The sequence below is a fragment of the Hoplias malabaricus genome, chromosome 8 (genome assembly GCF_029633855.1).
Source record: "Hoplias malabaricus isolate fHopMal1 chromosome 8, fHopMal1.hap1, whole genome shotgun sequence".
NCBI lineage: Eukaryota > Metazoa > Chordata > Actinopteri > Characiformes > Erythrinidae > Hoplias > Hoplias malabaricus.
Window position 1 is genome coordinate 13,420,716 of NC_089807.1, and position 17,197 is coordinate 13,437,912.

Consider the following 17,197-nt stretch of genomic DNA (forward strand, 5'->3'; position numbering starts at 1 on the left):
TCAGATAAGCTGTGCATTTATGCAATTTAAACCTATTTTTGTTGTGGGGGGAAATGTACAAACATAAACAACGCGTACTGGCGTACTGTATTTTACGTACATTTACTTCCGCATAGAAATGACCGCCTTTCCTGAGCTATCATTCATTTATTTCATTATTTTTAAATCTGTAAATAATAAATATGTAGTTGACAATCACTTTGCTCTTTGTCTCATTAATCGACTTCTCCCCGAATATCGTTACAGTCTACATTCATTAACGAAGAGTAAATATCTTCTGAATTTTATGGTTATTACTTTTAACAGTGACGCACCTGAGAAAGAACATCAGAGCACAGCTATAAACCGAGCTCAGCCTCTCACTGAAACAAACTACAGCTTTGGAAATGTGTGCTATTTGGGAGTCATTTTGTGAAGTGTGACCTCGTCCTCCGGGAAAATGAATAAAGCATTAAATCCTCGTGATGTCAGTAAACTTGTGTCTGCTGTGTGTGAGCGGGTACACATTAAAAGCAGTGGATATATAGCGATGTTTAGAGCAGTTCAGCACAGTGATGGAGGCTGATCTCTCCGTCCTTTCACACACACACACACACACAGCGAAGAGTTTAACAGTGCGGTCCAATCCAAAGAGGAACAAACGGAAAAGGATGATAAAGCCCACTAACTGGAACATTAACAGACGAGTAACTTGTAAAAATGCGATAATACAATATCCAAAAGAACGGCAGAGCGTGGTAAAGCTATAAAATTCCACATTAAATTATTATGGCCTCTATATCTCCTATTTAACAAACATTTTGTGTGAACTGGGCTTTTTTTCCGCCTTTCAAAAGTGGAACATCTACATCCACTGATTTTTGAAGTATGTGTAATGTGTGTTTTAATCTGTAATTAACTGTAAATAATCTACAAATAAACTATTAACGGAACTGTGCCTTTTTAATCGCTCAAATAAAAATAAAACTGGCTCAAACTGAAAAAAGTCACACACACACACACACACACACACACACACATATATATATATATATATATATATATATATATATATATATATATATATATATATATATATATATATATATATAGAGAGAGAGAGAGAGAGAGAGAGAGAGAGAGAGAGAGAGATGTGTGGCAAAATGTTTGAACTGTGGAATGTGTTGTAGACGGTGGCTCAGAAATTGCACTTCAATTTAAAACAAAGTGTTGCCTCTAACTTCTGAGCTCAATTTTCTCAAACCTTCAACACAAACATGAAATATATCCTTTATTGGGTTTACATTTACAGTGAACGTGCCTTTGTTCATTCGCTTGTTAAATGCACGTTTAGCCAATGTTTCCAATTTCCAACGAACTGCTAATTTCAGCCGCACTTTTTTAATCCTAGCTTTTATTTTAGGCTCTGCTTTATAAACCAGCGCTAGACGCCTGACCCAGCTTTACTTTCACCTGCGTTCTTCTGTCCTGCTACTTGTGCTTGACTCTAGTAATAATCCTAACTACCATTTTAAAATGGACTTACTTTTAATTCACTTAGAGTGAGATGTCCATGTGTCCGTCTTTAGCGGTGATTTACAGTGCCCCTTCTGGCCAGTAAAGTTATTTTCTAATCAGCAGCTAATTTCCTCCTCAGAAGAATCAGTGGAGCGTGGGACACTAAGATAAACAAGCGAAAATGAATGAATGAATCTTCCCTCTGTTGTGGAAAAAGAAATGTATTGTCATTTATAGGATTTGAACATTATCCTAACTTTCAGACATCAGGGCGTGCTCGTGCGTGCGCCAGTAATATTCCAAAATCAGTGCAAATCAGGGTGATACTCTCACGTTCAGAATCCGGGTTTCTCTTCAGTTCTGCAGATGATCTTCGCTGTCAAATGAACAAAAGCCTGAGTGGAGACTTTATGCGAATAGAGCTTCATTTAAACATCGCACTGTCAGGACTAATAATCAAGACTAATGACACCAAGAGTTCACCAACGAGATTCAACCTTCTCAACTTGCGCTGTACTTCCGAGCGTTTTTATTCATATCTAAATAAACATTAAAATAATAAACAAGAGATAAATAAATATCATGTAAATACTAATGTTCATAACTGATATAAACTCTGGCGTGTGTTACGCGTTATTGTGGGAGGTACAGATCTGGAAATCTACAATGAAAAGTTGTAAATCTGCGCAGAATAACCAACGTTGTTAAATGTGCAGTTATTTACGCCCTACTGCAAGTCCAGCTAAGTTTATAAACTGGGAACAGTACTAAAGTCTCCGTCGCATTGTCGTTAATACAAACATCAACTTGTTAAAGTGAGTGAGACCCTCCTCCAGGGCGCAGGTTCACCTCTGTGTCCAGCCAATGAGAAACAAAGCCGCGTTTCTGAAAACATTTCGGCCACAAACTGTACATGAACGTCCAGCGCATCACTGTGGAAAACAGCGAGTTACATATGTGGAAAACAACGTGTCACATTATACAACACACCCGAGCATCAACGCGGACTTAAACAGTCATGAATATTCAGTAAAGTTAGCCTCCTACCTCTGAGCCCGCGAGCGAATCTTAGCTTATCTCCAAACGGTCTCAGAGCCCTCTTTCACTTCCCGCCAACTTTTATTATTTCTTTTTTATACAACACCTGCAACGCTTTATTTGCTTTGATTGCTATTTCCCTCCTTTATCAGGCCCTAGTTCACTGGAGCAGGGCTTACTCTGCCTTTTCTCTTTTTTTTCTCGTGCTCTTGTCGTCTAAAGTGTTTAGTTGTGGCTGATCGGTCAAATGTGGTGCGCGGCGGCGGGGAGAGGCAGAACGCAGCGCCGGGGAGGGAGCGCAGGAGGCCGGCCACAGGCAGCGGGCTGCATCGGGGAGACGGACCATTAGCCAGAGCATAGACACGGCTCACAGCCCGCTGCTACTGCAGGTAAGAACCGCGCGCCTTTCCCCGCGCCCAACACCCAGACACTCTCAGGGTTTATCTGCTGACAGGAAGCTGAGGGGGCTTCAACACACACTTTCAGAAAACTGACAGAAAATATCAGACTCGTAATGTTTACCTTTGATACTGTATCCCTTCAACTCTGTGGTTTACAGTCGCAGGAGATTTAGATTATAACTCAACTGATTTAAACTAGGCCCAGGGCTTGCTGCTAAACTCAGTGAAGTTAATAGGCCTTCTGTAACATTTACAATTATTATTGTTATTGTTATTACTATATTAAATATGTAATAGCAAATGTAATTACACATTCATTACAAATTATTATTATTATTATTATTACTCCTTTATTACAAATTATCATATTATTATTAGTAGTAATAAAATATTTATTGATAGGTATAAGTGCTACTATTCAAGTTTGGTAATTAATATTGTCTCATACCACTCAGCTAATTGAAAACATAGATCACATGCTAATTCACCTTTCCATTTTGGGTGTAACTGGGAAGATCAATGAAAAACAGTTGTAATGATCTAATTAATTATGGCAAAATTAAAAGCAAGTACAAAATCAATCTCTGATGGTGTCGAGGATAGAATTAAATTGATGGTCCATCTGTTCACCCTATAGACAACATGAATAGGCAATGTAAGGACGCAGCTGATATCACGGCGCTGGGGAAGCCGTCCTGCTGTTTGTCAGGAAACAGCTAAATATTTGGATTCGTTACATTTCAGGAGAGTGAAGCTCTGCCTCATAGGCAATTTTCCCATTATCTACCACAGGAAACGATTATTAGTGTCGCCTGCCAGCGTTCCGGAAACAAAGTGATGAAGTAAAAACAAATGAACAGGTAATAATAATAATAATAATAATAATAATAATAATAATACATTATTGTTATTATTATTGTTTGTTTGTTTGTTTGTTTGTCTCTAATGGATAAATAAACCAACTTTTAAAAATAAAATGAGAAAGTAATAATGTCGGTAAGTCTTATCAACAAATACTAGCTTTGTAGATTTTTAATAATAGAATCTAATCTGAAAGTGTACTAAAGCATATATCCCTTCTTCATTTATAGCACACTGTATATTAAAGTAATAAATGATATTTTGAAAAACACCAAATTTATCACTAGAATCACTGGAAAAGTAGAAGAGTTTTTTTTCTTTACAATCTCTCTATAACAGTCTAGTAGTCTGTAGCGAGGAGGGCTACAGCAGAGTGACTGGGCTGAGCGTGAAGCGTGGCGCTGGAGTGAAATATCGATTGGTGACGTTGCCATAATAATGTGAAGGTGGATGTGAAGAGGAGCTATAGGCCACAGAGCACGCGGCAAACGGATCCAGCGCTCATTGGAAGTTCATTACTGAGCACATGGCTAACTCTGCTACTCACTAACCTGGCCGGCATACTAACTAACACACTTAGGACGGAGATCACCTCTCTCTCTCTCTCTCTCTCTCTCTCTCTCTCTCTCTCTCTCTCTCTCTCTCTCTCATTCATTATCAGCCGACGTAGACATTAAAGAAATGAACTTTAAAGGTAAATATTGCTGACACATTCGTCAAATATCACTGTTCTCGCATGCTAAAAAATCAGAGAGAGAGAGAGAGAGAGAGAGAAAGAAAGAAAGAAAGAACAAAAACGCGCATGCATAATCTGGGCCACATCAGTGCTATAATTCTGCTTGGGTAAAAGTCGCGATATCTTCCCGCTACAAAAGGCTACTCCACTATGATCAGTTGCAATTAGTTTTCCTTCCATTTAACACGGGAAGTAACTAATACACTGAAGGGGAGTGGAGGCGAAAAGCAGGGGTCTTGCGGGGAAATAAAAGCAGCTTTAGGGGAAATGTGTAGCGGAGTGTGAAATTACAGCCCATGGTGTTACATATTGTACCAGAAGCTCCCTCCAAAAACACTAACAAAAAGAGGAATCGTCCCCAAATTTGGCCGCGAGGCACAACACAACATGGCCTCCTGTTCTTTTAGCCCAATCTACATCGGCCACAAAGCACACAGTGGCTAAATATAATAGCGTTTTGCAGTTTTCAGACTGAAGAATGCACCCAGCCCCACTCCAGTCATTTACTACACTGTTTTTATTATTATTCTATATTATTACATGCTTATTATTTACTCACTAAGGCAAGTTTATTGACTGCATCTTATTGATTATTATAGGGACTGTCATTTTGCATATTCATTAACATAATACTACTAATAATCCTGACATTCTTCTTCTTCTCATTATTATTATTATTATTATTATACTGATGTAAAATAATATTGTTAATAATAAACACATTATTATTAGCATTAACATTGGTGTCATAGAAATAATTTGCAGAAAACTAAGAAATCAGCAGTGATAATTTTTCACAACGTTATCAGTGAAAACAACTTCGATTATTTCTGTTATTACATAGTTATAATACACATTTTATTAGCAGCAGTTTCCCCATATTACATTGCTCAACAGCTGTGGGTAAATATGTTTAAGAAGCGTGAGTGGCGTCAGAAAAGAGCTGTTAGATTTGTTTCAGCTCCCTCCACTGACACATTTAAATAACCAACAATAACTGCTCTAATAAGATAAGATAATATCGTATAAAAACCTCTGATTGTTCAGGGTAAATATCTTCAAAGGGATGACAGAATTGTCCAGAAATAATGTGGAATCGGGAAGAATGAAATCCATGCTTATGGCAAATGTACAAACTGAGTAAGGTTCTTCATGTTACTGCACTGTGTTGTTTACACAGATTACAGCAAGCTTTCACGCTGTTGTTGACCATTGGATTTGAATACGAAGTAATACAGGTCTTAATAAGATTAATGTCACAGATCTGAGAATCGGCCCAAATACTGAAATAAAAGAGCTGAATTAAAATAGGTGAATATGTTTTTTCAGGTAGTTTGGAACACTTGCCAGAGAGAGTCAGGCTTGTTATGAGCGACCCCACATCATTCCCCAAACGAGGGCTCTGAGGGCGAAATAAAGCGTGCAAGGCAGCGCCATCTACAGAGCACTGCACAACACAACACAGCTCAGAATACACCTGCAGCTCACAGCAAGCTCAGGAGGAAGAGCAAAGATAAACACACACTGGGGTCCACACAAACACACAGCAGATGCGGCTAAGAAGTTAAAGCTGAATGGGAGCGCAACTCTGATCCTGAAATGCGTTCAGAGAAAACTTAGAGAAGAGAGTGAGAGGGAAAGAGAGAGAGAGAGAGAGAGAGAGAGAGAGAGAGAGAGAGAGAGAGAGAGAGAGACTCGCTCAGATATCTCAATGGAAAATCAGCCCCAAGCCTCCACCATGTTTGAATGTGGGAATATCCTGGACCGCTGTGAGTATGAACTGCGGCTCCAAACATGAGTCTGGGGCAAAAACAAACAAACAAACAAAAAACTTAGCGTCTGTGGCCGGACATATTTAAATAATGTAAAAAAATGTAATGGAATTAACTGTTGGTGGTTTTGACTGGACGCAATGCCGACAATACACATTTTGTGGCCGCGTGCTTTTGTTTCCTTCCTTCCTCTCTCTCTCTCTCTCTCTCTCTCTCTCTCTCTCTCTTTCTCTCTCTCTCATTTAATTTCCTCGATTTCTTAAACCTAAACTCCGATCTTCGTTTTCCTGTTTTTTTTTTTCTTTCTTTCTTCCCTCCCCTTCCGAAGTGTCACATGAAGAGACCTCCTCATTTGGGCTCTGGCGTTTTTTTCTTTTTCTTTTTTCTGTTTTTTTTTTTCATTTTTTCTCTTCCCTTCTTCTTCCTCTGCGTTGGCGAATCACAAAGTGTTGGAATCTATTGCCTTTGTCTGACAAGTCATCCATCTCTATGCGAGGGGGGATCTGAAGAGGAGGAGGAGGGAGGGTGGGAGGGAGGGAAGGTGTAGGGGGGGGGATTGGGGGGAGGAGGGAGGAGGTGGCGGCGGAGGAGGACTGCAGCTTTTAGAAACAGACACACGGGGAAGAGGGCTTTCATTCTCAGCCCAAAGCTTCTAACAGGCACATCCCATTCCTGAAGAGAGAGAGAGGGGGACGCGCTTAGAACCTCGCGCCGCCGTCTGCACGCTGCCACTGCGCCTCGCGCCCCAGCGCCCCGCAGGAGCTCCAGAAAAAAACCCAACAAGACCAGAAGAAAAGAAAGAGAAGCAGAAAAAATGGAGGGATTTTACGCAAGCATGTGGCACTGACGGAGCGCTGCACTCCAGCCCAGACTCGCAGAGCTATACAGCCTCTCTCTCTCTCTCTCTTTCTCCCTCCCTCCCTACCTCTCTCCCTCGCTCTGTGCTGTTTTCTGACCAGTGACGGACATGCCGTTCCGTCCAGCGCCGCTGCTCCATCACTGACCTGACTGGACTGAGTGACCGGCGCTGAACTTGCTGAAGAAGAAGTTGAGCCCCCTCTGAGCCCCCCTTTTCCCGGGCCTCGGACCCGCGCGCGCTGCAATATCTCTTGTTTTTTTTCTCTTTATATTTTTTTACAACTCACGCTTAAAGCTGCATAACCGAGGCGAGACGGCGACCTCAGTCGATTATCTGTCCTTCCTTTGCTATCCAATGGATATTCACTGCAAAGCGGACCCCTTCACGGCCATGCACCGTGAGTACAGCACCCGCTCGCTCTTCTCGGTCTTTTACACTGTACTGAGGAATATAGAATAGAGTTGTAGCGTTTTAGACTGTGCCGCGAGCTAGCGAACTTCATCAAGAACACGTTACAGAATCACTGTAAGAAACGGTTCATTAGCTCAGTGTAAAAATCGTGCTAACGTTCAAAACACTTCGGATGAAACCGAAAGTGCGTTGTTAATGTACCGAATATTTCCTTAAATTTAAAGTATTCGAGAGTTGAGTGAAACACTTTTAGTTGCTTGTCACCGAAAGGCGTTATTTTGTTTTTAGCGTGTGCAGATTTCCAAAGTCTCACGCTTTACACTCGGATTTTCCGAGCCACTTCCAATTACAAATGGCAAAATTTCAAAAGTTTATATATTTGAAAATTACGCCTAATATATAAAATATTAATTATGTTAATAACCACGAAACTCCAGTGTGTGGCGTCAGAACAGCTGCAGAAAATATTCGCCACGTTATTTACGTTATTTGGATTGTTATATTTTGCAGTGTAGCCGCTGTGATTCATGTTGTAGGTTCGTACAAATCAGCCATAAATATCTCTGCATAAATATAGATAAATTAAGAATAATATAGACACTGTCAACGAATTAAAAATAAAATATAAAATAATAATTGCATATAGTCACTGGCCAGGGCCCGTTTTCCCAAAAGCTTTGTCGTATTAAGACCTTCTTCGAGTTTAATTAAATGCTCGCTCCGCCATTTATCGATAATCTTAATTCTTAATTCGAAGCCTTTAGGGAAAAACCCAGCCTCGATTCGCATTAATTCGTGGTTTACACAGATTAACGAGAATTTATTTTCGCACACTACCACCGAAGGCAGGCATGTTATTTTTAACGTCACCTGTGTGTTTTTCTTGCGTTTCCAACTGACCTTATTTTGGCTTAAAATTGAAAAATAAAACCAACTGACAACCAGAAGAATGAAATGTAACTGAACGTCATTTTAATTATATTTCAGAGCAGTTCCAGATTTTAGAAAGAGTTGATTTATATATTTAAAGCCAGTAAATGTGCCATAGCAAGCGTAACTTAAATAAAGTCATATAAAGGAAGAGTGGAAGACATGACTATTTTTGAATCTTTTGAGACCCGCCAACACGACACGTCTGTAATATGTTTGTGTGTATTATATGTAATATTTACACAAGAATAATCGATATAAGATAAAAGCCACAGAATAGACAGGGAATTAATTTGTGATGGAGATGATTGTGCAGCAGCGACTAATTTGAATCATGAATTCTTCATCGTTGTGCAGTTGCGGTAATATGAGTTATCAAAGCTCTTCTGAATTATTTACCATTATTGTGCGAGGAAAATGAAACAGCCTGCAACCCGAGCTGTGTGACATGTGTTCGGCTGCAGTGAGGAGCAGAGCAAAACACCAGAGAACTCGGTGCAGAGACTTTACCAGCTTCATCTTCACTAAAACACACCCGCGGGTTCATGTGTGTGTGTGTGTGTGTGTGTGTGTGTGTGTGAGAGAGAGAGAGAGAGAGAGAGAGAGAGAGAGAGAAGCTGTGTGTGCGAGGTCAATATTGCTGTAAATCATTAATTATGATAGACCCTACAATATACTACTCATACTAGTGCAGCTCGACATAAATACAATAATAATAATAATAATAATAATAATAATTAGCAGGAAATGTAATCATTTTAAATGCCACAAACACAAAGTGAAGCGTGGAGATTGCTCGTGTTTATGGGGTAGAAATATTAGGTTTGATACTGAACGCTTATATTATTCATATTTAATATTAGGTATTTCATTAATAAAATAATCAACTGAAAACAAAATTAACAAAGGCCCACGTGCTGCCAGAACTGTGGTGAAGAGCTGTCAGCTAATGTCTGTGTACACATCTGAAATCGAGAAACTAAGTTTCACATCCTCACAATCTCTGGTGTGTGTGTTTAATTGAAAGTGTGTGTGTGTGTGTGTGTGTGAGAGAGAGAGAGAGAGAGTGTGTAGTGTAGTGTAGTGTAGTGTATATAGGTGGTCGTGTTTATGTTGCTTTTCTGTATGCATATTGTAATACCGCTCTGTGTGTGTGTGTGTGTGTTGTCCCTCACAGGGCATGGGGGTGTAAATCAGCTCGGCGGTGTGTTTGTGAACGGCAGACCGCTGCCTGATGTGGTGAGGCAGAGGATCGTGGAGCTCGCACACCAAGGGGTCAGACCCTGTGACATCTCCAGACAACTGCGGGTCAGCCACGGCTGCGTCAGCAAAATCCTCGGCAGGTAGGGCACACACAACACACACACACGCTGTTCTCTTTGTGCATGCATGTACTGAAATAGCTAATTTAACAAAGCTCAGGCAGACTCACCCCAGTCCAGTAGCAGCTTCGCATCACTCAGATTTCCCCGCACAGGCAGCTTCCTCTCACACACTCAACACCAACAGTTTCCCTCCCGAGTCTCTCCTCAGCGCTGACATCATCACATTTATTAAATGGCGTGTTGTTCTCAGACAAGGAGCAAAACAAAAAACTGTTTACTGGGAACGTCTTGCAGATGTATGTTTGAATGTTCTGAAATATTTTTTCAGCTTTCAGAAGGATTTTATGAGGTATTTTTGTTTTCTACACTTGGAATGTGGAATAGAAACAATGAGCTGTAATCTTTTTGTTGGTGGCATGTTTTAATGGGTGCATGGGACAGATGTTTATTAAATATAACCATGTGTAAATTATGAGAATGACGACGATGATTGTGATAAAGGTGCAGCAGGAAATTCTGACGTAAAAAAAACGCGGCAATAAGAATGGATATATTTGCGTTTGTTAATTTATGATCGATTATATTTGGAGGTCTGGACCCAATGCTGGGCGCGTAAATAACGGCGAAATGTTACTAAAATGCTGCATTGTGCTCCATTTGTGAATACGAGTACAGTACCGTAATTATAATAATATTCATATTAATTATTAATAATTAGGCACAGTTCCAATAAATGTGCGTGATACTGTTGTGGTAAATGTCCGTTTTTGTTGCGTATGAGAGAAATGTCGGTGTAATGAGTCGTGTGATCCGTATTCTGCAGATACTATGAAACCGGCAGCATTAAGCCTGGAGTTATTGGCGGCTCCAAACCCAAAGTGGCCACTCCGAAAGTAGTGGATAAAATCGCCGAGTACAAGCGGCAGAACCCCACCATGTTCGCCTGGGAGATCAGAGACAGACTGTTGGCCGAGGGAGTGTGTGACAACGACACCGTGCCAAGCGTCTCCTCCATCAACAGGTAACAGCGCAAACACACTAGCCTTCCCCAGTCCCACAGAAAACACAGCGAACAATCCAGCCGAGCTCGCGATAACCGCGCAGACACGTCTCTTTATCGATCAGCGCGGGCTTTCCCAACGGCTTCGAATTAACATCATCGTTAATTGGTGGAGAGAATGTTAACATGATCCTAATCATAGGAAGCTTTAGGAAACTGGTCCCAGACACGAACACCGCGGTCTAGATCATAGCTACACAATAACCACGTATTAATGAAATAGTAATAAATGAGTTATAATATAAACTAGTCATTATTGACTCTTCTGTTATTTATTGGTGGTTTAATTTGAGAAAAACATTTATACGGAGTAATTATTTTGTTAAATATTAATAATATCCCGGTTTAATTCACGGTTAATTTTATAAAATAGAACATGTATATTAAATATAATATTAAGTGTTTTTTTCCCCTAAATGTTAAACCTTGCACTAAAAATGTAGCAGAAAAAAATGCTTTTTTTCCAACAGCGTCTCAGTTACGTTCATTTATTTTCAAAACTCCACAAAACATTAGGACAGCGGTGGAAAACACCTCACAAGATACGACTTTAGCAAAAAAAAACCAGTCACGAGCGCGGAGCGGATCAAAGCGAAACCAGTGCTCGCTAAAGTTTGTTGCTGCAAGTTGCTTTCGTGCTTTCTGACGCGCAACAAACTCCAGAACTGACCGCTAACGGAGCGTGTGTCCAGCTCGGCGCGCGACATGTTGTGTATTAGTTTTGTGAATTCCAGCTGCATTTCCATTAGATATTATTTAATTTTATTCTTATTAATATTCATTATAAAATTCCTCTTCTTCTTCTTGCTTGTTTTATTCGGAAACACCGTATTTTAAAAACCGTATTACTCTCAATGCACTAAAAGTAAATTAATGAAGCAATATGTAAAATACAGAGAAATATTTGCTGCAAATGGCCCTAGTTTGGGAATTGGGTTCTGTTATACACACACACACACACACGTACCACATGCAGTGATCTATGACCCAGAACAAGAAAATTATCATAACACTGATATCGACATTAAAAAGCACAGTCTCTTTTTTGAAAGGGTAAAGACTTGCAGTTACATGTTTTGTATGAAGATCCCGGCTGTGGGAAAGAGAAACACCACCGTCGCCGGGATGTTACATAAAAGCATTTAATACATACCCCAGTGCTAAACGAGTACCCTTAAGAAGTGGTGGGTTTTTCTTCCTCGGTAAAAGTGGGGACAGTATCCCGAGTGAGCTGGAGTAAAGAGCGCGGGGTGCAGAAGGCCCTACCTGCGAGCGAGAGTAATGAACTTTGGTTAGAAAGCACTGTTCCATAGAGCTGGCCAGCAGCATTACATTTTAATGAGCTGAAGAGAGATCATGGGCCGAGCCGCACTAGACATTTCCGAGGGAAAAATGGGGGAAAGGGAGGCTGAAAAAATTCATTTCATGCACCGTGACTGCTTAAAAAGGCCAATTTGAACAGGTCTCAACACATGTATATGGTAAACTCCAAATCCGCATTAATGCCATTAAAAGGGGAACTGACACAGTTTGGCTTCTCATCACGTGTCACAAGTGACAGAACACTGGCTGGACCCTCTGTTTAAGAAGCATTATATTAATATCACCATAAATCAGGTGTTTTTCTATTTTAGATTCTGCCCGTATTTTAAAAATCTTCAACCTGTAACAAACATTTCCAACCGCTTCGTATTAATAGTGTGACTGCTGATGACCACTGTCCAAGAGCACAGTGTCCCACAGAACGAGGCATGACAGCTATGGCTTTCCTGAGATATTAAGAATCCACGTGGAAGCTAAACAACAACCTAACATTTCAAACAGACCTGTTTAACAGAACACAAGTGCTGTTGATTCTAAGCATTCCTCTGAGCTGTATAAAACTGCTTAAACTGATTGTTACCACGTGATGCATTTTTCACAGCGCATTAACAAATTCCCATTGGCTGAAATACTGTTATGCTGAGAACAGGTGTTGTAGACAGTGCGCCTGCCAGCTTTTGCCCTCTGCAGGGTCGGGAAATAAGGGATGACCCTCATGTTTCGAGCAGTGAAGTAGTTGACCTCTGCTCTGCAGACATTAGAAGATGTCCCAGCTTTAGTCACATTTTCTCTGCATGAATTATTAAAGATTACACACAGGCCGCGTGGACGCAGCGTCCTCCGCAGAGTGTGGACACGCCAGTGCACACCCACTACTGAGCACCGCTAACACCCAGACCCTAAGTGCCTCTCAATGCTATTGATTCACATTTTCATATTTCTACAGGGAATTTTCAGCACTGTGGCAAGTCATTAATTCACCCGCTCAGATTGCTTATTCGATGGGAGGACCATGGATTCCAAATAAAGTCCTTGAATTTATACGGCTCGTCCAAGTCACAGGGTCAAATCATTGTTATGGTTAGATGTTAAAAATTCAAATAAAATATTGATGTGTGTTCTTTTTTCCGGGGGAGGCTTGTAGATCTTGCCACTCTTGCCAAAGGGCAGACCAAGGAGATACTGTGTACTAGAAAACAGATCTCAGAAAGAGTGCTTCATAGATAACCCCCGCAAGTCACGTAAATAAGGAGCAGCGGTAGCACTTTAAAAACTCTACCCACTGGAGCTGAAATAGTATTTCTTCACCACATTACACGTGATCTACCCCATTATATATCGGATGAAACTGAATTTCCTGCAAAATTAGATCTCAGATATAATTCAATATCCCATACCTACATATATATTGTAGAGGTATAATGTGGAAATATGACTTGGAATAATACAAATGCCTCTGTAGCACAGGGTGACAGCTCCTTCTCTCAGAAGTGTGTCCCAGATTAAAGACATCAAATGTAGCAGTGGGCTTTTGTGAGGCAATGAGACACTATTGCTTTCCTGTCACATATAATTTATAGCCCCCCATTTGCATCTGTTCTCCTCTGGTATTAATTCCCAACTTTTTTTTTTTTTGTATCTCCAAGTCCCAATCAATAGGGCCTCATCTGCACGGGCAATCCTGGATGTTTGTGCTAGAAAAAAAACAACAACAAAAAAGCAGCCTCTATCAGGGAAGTCAGCAGTCTCCGTCTATGAGCCGTCTTTGCTTCTTCAAGAGAGGGGAGAAGTGAGAGAGGTACAGAGAGAGTGAGAGAGAAGAGGGAGAAGGAGAGAGAGAGATTATTAAAGTTGAGGCCAGGTCGAGGCAGTGAAGCCCATCATTGAGGTGAATTGATGTGATTTCATGCTTTGTTTGCAAGATCATTCAGACCAAAGTGCAATGAAGACTTTCCCCCATATCACACCTTTGAGGTAGTGGGACTTTATCATATTTCTAAAGCTGGGATCCCGTTTGATTGAATCTGCTCTCTCTGGGGTAGCTCTCACTCAGCCTCAAACATCTACGCCACGTTTGTCCCTAATGCCTGCGGATTGGTTATTCTGTGACAGAATCAGGGATCCTTATAGGAAGGGCCCACAACAACACAGCAGTTCTACCCAGTTGATCACAGAAGTGTGTGTGAGTGTGTGAGTGTGTATGTAAAAGAGCTCGGCTGAGCGGTTTGGCTGGTAGTACATTGACCAGACTCTGTTCACTACTGCAGGATAATACGGACCAAAGTTCAGCAGCCTTTCCATCCATCTCCAGACGGGACGGGGACGAGCCTCACCACAGCAGGGCACACTATAGGTAAGATACATGTTTTGCAGTCTCAAGGACAAGACCTCCTTGTCTATATTATCCCTCCATGGCATTGTTAAACACTACAGTGAACCCCATTCTTAATATAATAAATACACTATGTAGGGAGCAGTCTCTTAGAGTTAACCTGTTTTCCTGTGCTCTGTCAGTTCCTAGCACAGCGTCTCCGCCTGTATCGAGTGCTTCCAATGACCCAGTGGGCTCCTACTCCATCAACGGCATCCTCGGAATCCCTCGCTCTAATGGCGAAAAGAGAAAACGTGATGATGGTAAGAGACTGGATTATATTGCATTGCTTGTCCTCCTCTTAAGCTCCTTCTCTGTGCCATTCTACGACCGCCTGTAAATTCAGATACAGTGTGTGCGGGGAGATGAAGGTGGCACTTTGATAGCACTGCCAGAAGAAGCATTCTGTAAAAGCGTTTTCAAGCGACTTGTGATATAGTAATGCAGATTGGACGACTTCATTCAGCTGCTGGTTACTCTGCTGTTTGTGGAGCTGTTATTTGAATGACACAGCATCTCCCAACTAGAAAATGATCTTACAGTATGAGGCATTGAGAAGTGGTGGCCATTATGAAAACACATGTAAGCAAGCCGTGTGCCGAAGAGCTCAATTCCTTTGTAAATACCACCGTTAAAAAAAGACGCTTTAGAGTAGCAGGGCTCTGGTTGTGAAGGTGTGGAAGTAGATTTGAGCCAGCAAACAATGTTTAACATAATTGGTGTTAATCTGGCTACAAATGTACATACTGTTTCCAGCCAGACACTTTTTACTGCAAGTTTTAAAACAACTAAAGCTGCATTCCTACTTAGAGTAGCAAACAACGGTTTGCGTAAAGATCTCAGGGGCTTCTGGCTGTCTGTATTTGCATAAGGGGTATGTTAAATGGACACACACTGAAACCGTAGGCCACATAACAAGAGAGAAAAACAGGGAAGCTGACCTGTTCTGACCAACATTTTCTCTCATTTCAAAACAAGGGGCACACAGCGCCCAAGGCCTAATGGCTGATCAGCTCTTCAAACAATCAGCTTTTGAACGCTAGTGAATAAACATTAGTGTGGCACTGGGCCCAACAAGAGCACAGACACAGTGGCAGTTAAGGGGAGAGGGAGGGTGAAGTGGCTGGAAATGATCTCTTAAAACATTTATCAAAGCAGGCCTACTTGCTTCTTTTATGTTTCCATCTCTTTAGTTCTCTGGAGTGGCAACCACTTGGATGGGAGGAAAATAGGATATTGTAAGTTCTGTTAGCCCACCTTCTCTTTGCTTGCTGAATCACGGGCCACTCGACTCTGATCAAGTGGCCACGTGAGGGTGTGTGTATGTGTGTGTGGAGGTCCGGGTGGAGACAGAAGAGAGAGTGAACACAGTTTTATGTCTAACTGTATCTGTATGGAGAGATTCCTGGATCAAACTCTGAGAGACAGTGCTACATTGGCTATAACATCACGTTGTTATTGGTGCATGAGTGGGCCTCTTCCTCCATTGTAGCCACAGCCTGTCTCCCAAAGCTGAACTATTTCATAAGAAATTTGAGCTATCAAATGCGAGTAGTGATAAACACTTTTGATTTAAGATTATTATTATGTTCTGCAGATCGTTTGGCTGTAAAACTGTGAGGTTGTGATTCTGCTTACCTTTATATTACAATATCCTCAGACATGTATGATTATTGTCGCTATAGTTTTCATGACAGTGTCTACTAATGCTACCAATACCAGAGAAGGGATTAGATATTATCAGTGGAATGATATTATATTTATATTGCTTTGTAGTACTGGATTGTAGGAGATTATTGTTTTTTTCTATGTGTATATGCTTAAAAGATGCATACGGAATGCATATGTCGTGCTGTCACCCTAATGAAGACCTCGTAGCTTCTTTTTTGATACTGTGCCAATTGTCCAAAAAAGCTGTGAGTTATTTAAACTTAGCCCTTATTTCACACAGAGACATCAGGGAGGCCGCTCGACAGCCAGCGCCTGGTTTCAATTTCATAGCAGCACAGCAGCCTTGGGCTACCTGAGCCATATTTGGCCGGGTGCTGTAAGTTTCGCCTTCATTAGCTGATGACATAACTGAAAATATGTTAATCCGATTTGAGGGCTAGGTAGAGTAGCACGCAGAGTCAAAATCTAATGCAACATGAGCTAAAACTGCTTCTCCGAAGAGGCTGATTTGTGTTGATGAGTTGTTTAGCTTTTCTGAATGGCCCAAATTTAAGGTGGACTGATTCTTTAGAGGAAGCATCACGCCTCTTTGCTTCACTTCTAGACACAGAAGAGGTCCCGGCCGTTTGTGTTTTTGATGTCGGCAGTGCCCTTTAAGGAAAGAACCAAAAAAAAAAAAAAAAAGAGAAAAGGTCCCCATTACAAGAGGGATGTGGAGATAATGTAGTGTGACACGCGTTATGTACACCAGGTCTTCGTAAGGGGAGCTTCAGGGACATAGGTGTCATAAGAGTCATTAATCTGCCATTTTCATGTGTTATTGCAAATTAAAAGTAGCGTGTTACACTCGTCGACTGTGGGTGATGTTAAGCGTGGTGCAGAGGGGAAAAAAATGGGGGGGGGGGTACCTCTCTAGATTAGTTCTTTGGTGGCAATAGCTCC

The 17,197-nt window shown here is 41.1% G+C and overlaps 1 protein-coding gene across 1 annotated transcript in view; it reads left to right on the top strand.

The window, feature by feature from the left end:
• Positions 1 to 7,141: 7,141 nt before the first annotated feature.
• Positions 7,142 to 17,197, top strand: part of pax2a (paired box 2a) — a 30,802-nt gene continuing 20,746 nt past the window's right edge. The window contains 6 exon segments of the mRNA XM_066678782.1: positions 7,142 to 7,561; positions 9,683 to 9,848; positions 10,654 to 10,851; positions 14,481 to 14,566; positions 14,728 to 14,847; positions 15,778 to 15,822. Coding sequence (XP_066534879.1) covers positions 7,519 to 7,561; positions 9,683 to 9,848; positions 10,654 to 10,851; positions 14,481 to 14,566; positions 14,728 to 14,847; positions 15,778 to 15,822 — 658 coding nt within the window. The 5' untranslated portion in view covers positions 7,142 to 7,518.